A 4,259-nucleotide genomic window follows, 5' to 3' on the forward strand; every position below is an offset into this window, starting at 1 on the left:
AATTTAATTTATAATTAAAAATATATTTTAAATATATATTTCACATAATATTACAACAATATAATATTTCAATTTAATTTATAACTATAAACATATTTTAAATATATATTTCACATAATATTATAACAATATATTTAAATTCAATTTATAATTATAAATATACTTTAAATATAAATATTTATAAAAATAAATTGAATTAAAATAAATATAAATATTTTAAATCACAAGTGAACTGACTAACGTATTTATACAACTATAAAACAAAATAAATATAAATAGAATATATATAATATTAATATATTGATATAGAATATGGCATCTTTATACACATACTAAGATATAAAATAAAATATATAATTTTAATAAATTCTATAAATAAAGAGAAACTTATTTATGAAACTATATCTGATCAGTCAAAGAAAGTTTTACTTAGTCCAATTTTTGATAGTTCTAATAGTTACATGCTTTTTTAGATACTTAGAATAGACTTTTCTTTTGTTCACAAATGTTATCTTTTTCTATATTAAAATATTTTAAATACTTAGATTTTTAAAAGATCAATATATATTGTACAATAATAATCACATAACATAACATATAAATTAAGATTTGTATAGTATAGTATATTCGATTATAGATATAGTCCGAATCTTATATTTAAAAAAGTTACTCGTATAAATATGACAATATGGTAATTGATATATAATAGCGGCATATAGGTGCAGAGATTGTTTTAAGGGGGGTTTTTTTGACAACCAACCTAAAGTTTATATCAAAAGATTATATTAAAAAACATCAATTATATGTTTTGAAAAATGGCCTAATGGGTAGGTAAATTGGGTGGCTAAAAAAAAACTCCCCTTAATAGACATCATTTATATAAACTAATCACAATTTTTGTTTACCTATATATATTACTAAAACCATTATAATAAACTATATAAACTTTGTGCTATTAATGTTTTTAAAAAAGTGAGAGTTTGATGTAAAATCCAAAATCTTCCCCTTGTATATAAATTTTATAAATTAAACATATTTTTTAATTAAATCATTATTTTATAGAAGTCCTTCATTGACTTATTGTATTAACTTTGACAGCTATTTATATATAAAAATAAATTATTTTAAATACGGCTAATTTTTCAAAATTGTACATTTACATAAACTTAATATATTTTTTGTTTAAATCTATATTTTATAGAAGTGCTTGTATTGACTTATTAAATTCACTTTGTTAACTATTTACATATATACAAAATATTTTTTTCATCTGTTGCTTGGTTTTGTGAAAGACTTTTTGAATTCATATTTCTCGATGAATTAAGTTCTCATATAAGAATTATAGTTTTCAATTATATAAAACAGCTAAGGATAATAGAAGGTACGAAAAAAAATATTATTAGAAATATTACATTAATAATGCAATATAGATTAATCTCGTGCTTCTGTGCTGCAAATAGGATTTACGGGAATTTATAAATAAATATATTAGTATCGATTAATATAAGTCAAGATATTGAAAACATTAATACTTTTAAATAAGTTAAAATATGCCGTATATTAAACTATAAGGTACGTAAATGTTTATAAAATATAACATTTTTAAATAAATTATATAAATATACTAACAGAACATAAAACAAATTTACAAGAAATTTACATACAACAAATAAGCAATAAAATATAAATGAATAAATGAGAAAAGTATATAAAATATATAAACAATACAATATAAATTTATAATTATATATTAATTTTTATATATACTATTTACATTTATATGTATAAATATACGAAACAAATTGTATTGTTTATATACTTTACATAATTTTCTTAACCATTTATTATATATATATAAGTATAAATAAAATAAATATAAATTAATATTTTAAAAAGAAGATAATAATGTACTGCTATAACATAATTACTACTTTTATAAATTTAATACATAATCCGCCATGTCGTACTTTAATATATCACATACAACCCCTGTCATGCGTCTTTTAAATATAGGCTCCGAACGTGGAGTTAAAAGATAATAATCATTAATTAATGCACGATTCTTTTCATTATTTTCCTCACTTTTGTTCGCTGAGTCCTTTGACGAGCTCGGTACACTGTTGTTTGCGTTTTGTGATGTTGAGTCCTCAGGTGCAGATATTACAGAAATTGCTTCACAAACTTCATCCAAATCCACTAATTCATTAGAATTAGATATAAAAAATGGTATAGAGAATGCAGCCATACATAGCCCAAAAATTCCATATCTACATAATTGTTGCTTGAAAATTTGCTCTGGATAAATTTTGGTTGGGTCTAAAGCGAATAGACATATATGTTTAGCTAAACATTTATAATAGATATCAAGTAATTCATTAAGATGAGCATCTCGAAAAGTTTTTTCCGTGCAAGTAAATGTATAATGAATTAAATCAAGTACTGGGGCAGCATACCGAGCAATTTGAAAATCTACAAATTTTGCAGATTCAGCGCATTGGTTGCTCTGAAAAAAAAAATAAAATAATATTAGTATATAATGTAGCTAAATGTATTGTAACTTACATCCAATTTATATAATATATTATTATTCCAAAAGTCGCCATGGCAAATGACAGCATAAGGCGCACATGCATTTCCTTGTACACAACTTATGCCCACCTTTTTAAAGTTTTGTTCTACCTTGTCTAGTACTGCAATCATATCAGCGGTGTTATCATATGTTTTTGGCTCAGCTTCCTCCACAAGCATGTCACGCGTGCGCTTTATATATGTTTTACCAAATTCTACAGACACATCGGCAATATTCTCGGTAAATAAATTATCCGCCATTTGTGAGACAAGCTCTGTAAAGACTTTTGGTTTCTTGGCTTGCAATATAAATGACATTGCATGAAATTTGGCTAAAGTTTGAAATGTCTTCAGCACCAAATCATATGTGGGAGGTTTGCTTCTAGCATTTTGTATATAACCAATTTTTAATAAATCCTCAAAAATGATAAATTCATCATGATTTTCTAGCGAATAGCTAAACATTTTCGGTACAATATCGAATAATGCACTCTCTGCAGACTCTCCATTTATAGAATTTCGCTCTTCGGCCAACACGTGAAATTCTTCAAAGACCTTCTCATATAAAAAAACTTCACGTGTATAGAAGTCAAAAACATTCATATGAGCGCGACGTGCGGGATTTTTTGGTGAAATTTTCAAAATGCTTGAAAATGGAGTTTCTGAACTTTCTCCAGATTTTGCGTTACAAATTACCTGTAGTACTAAACCATAGGAATTATCTCCTGCCCCTGAAATGGGTTGCACTTTTAGATCGCTTGCATTTAAAAAGCTTTGATGCGTCAAATTAGCGTATGTCTTCAGAATATTTGGTGTTAATTCCTCGTCTTTATTTTCCGTTAATTTTTGAGAATTTTCACATTTTGTGTTATTTTTTTTATTTAATGTTTCACTAATATCACCCATTTTTTTTAACAAACAAACAAACAAATAGACAACGACAAACAGTACTTTGCAATAATTTCGTTTAAAAAAAAATGCTTCTACAGTTCTAGTTCCGTACGACGCTAGCGAACTATTTTATTTGCTCTCTGAAGCATATTTCAGCTTTTATTTATATATATACCAAACTTATAGTAAGCGTTCTAGCCAAAGCTTTTATGTAGATAATAACTTTAAGTGCTCTCAGCTTAGCGAAGCTTTCGGGTTTTTATTATCATTAGATTTTACTATACCTGAAGCTCTTTCATTCATTGCGTTAGAGAAGTGTGCGAATTACAAATTAAATCAATCTTATTGATTATCTACTTAAAATCTAATTAATAAATTAGCAATTTGTAGGTCTATAATATATATAGTCTATAATAGTTTTTTGTTGAAGAATTATTAGGAGAGTAATTTGATATAAGTATATAAGATACAATAATCTAGCAATGGTCGCAGTGTCCGGACAGTTCATGGTCTAGCTTGAATAAAATATATGGTATATATTTATTCCTAACATAGGTACAAAAGATATATAATAAAATGCTATAACAAAGAATCATATCTGCTTTATAGATCTACCAAATGAATTCTTTATTATCAATTCTTTAGTTATCTTAGTTTCCTTAGTATTTACGAAGATAAAGCAAAACAATTAGAAAATCCGACCGCAGAGTAACGTTGTGGCAAACACTTAAACATAATGATATTCTGTTTTACAATTCGAAAGACGATTATATATTGCTCGGCATAGTGATTTGACAACC

General features: G+C 25.4%; 1 protein-coding gene across 1 annotated transcript; it reads right to left on the reverse strand.

Moving 5' to 3' along the window:
• Nucleotides 1-1,912: 1,912 nt before the first annotated feature.
• On the reverse strand, nt 1,913-3,583 carry LOC119681085. Its single transcript, XM_038094159.1, has 2 exons — nt 2,563-3,583; nt 1,913-2,503 (listed from the first exon to the last, which is right to left on the reverse strand). The coding sequence occupies exons 1-2, from the start codon at nt 3,472-3,474 to the stop codon at nt 1,934-1,936; spliced, it is 1,482 nt and encodes a 493-aa protein (XP_037950087.1). The 5' UTR covers nt 3,475-3,583; the 3' UTR covers nt 1,913-1,933.
• Nucleotides 3,584-4,259: the final 676 nt, after the last annotated feature.

Source organism: Teleopsis dalmanni, chromosome 2 (assembly GCF_002237135.1).
Source record: "Teleopsis dalmanni isolate 2A chromosome 2, ASM223713v2, whole genome shotgun sequence".
In the NCBI taxonomy this organism is placed as follows: domain Eukaryota; kingdom Metazoa; phylum Arthropoda; class Insecta; order Diptera; family Diopsidae; genus Teleopsis; species Teleopsis dalmanni.

What these genes read in the sequence shown, in the direction of transcription:
- LOC119681085 (XM_038094159.1), bottom strand. Translation starts at nt 3,474, where the DNA reads ATGGGTGATATTAGTGAAACATTAAATAAAAAAAATAACACAAAATGT. An exon ending in ATATATTATATAAATTGGAT is followed by an intron (nt 2,504 to 2,562) that starts GTAAGTTACAAT and finishes TTTTTTTTTCAG; the next exon opens with AGCAACCAATGCGCTGAATC.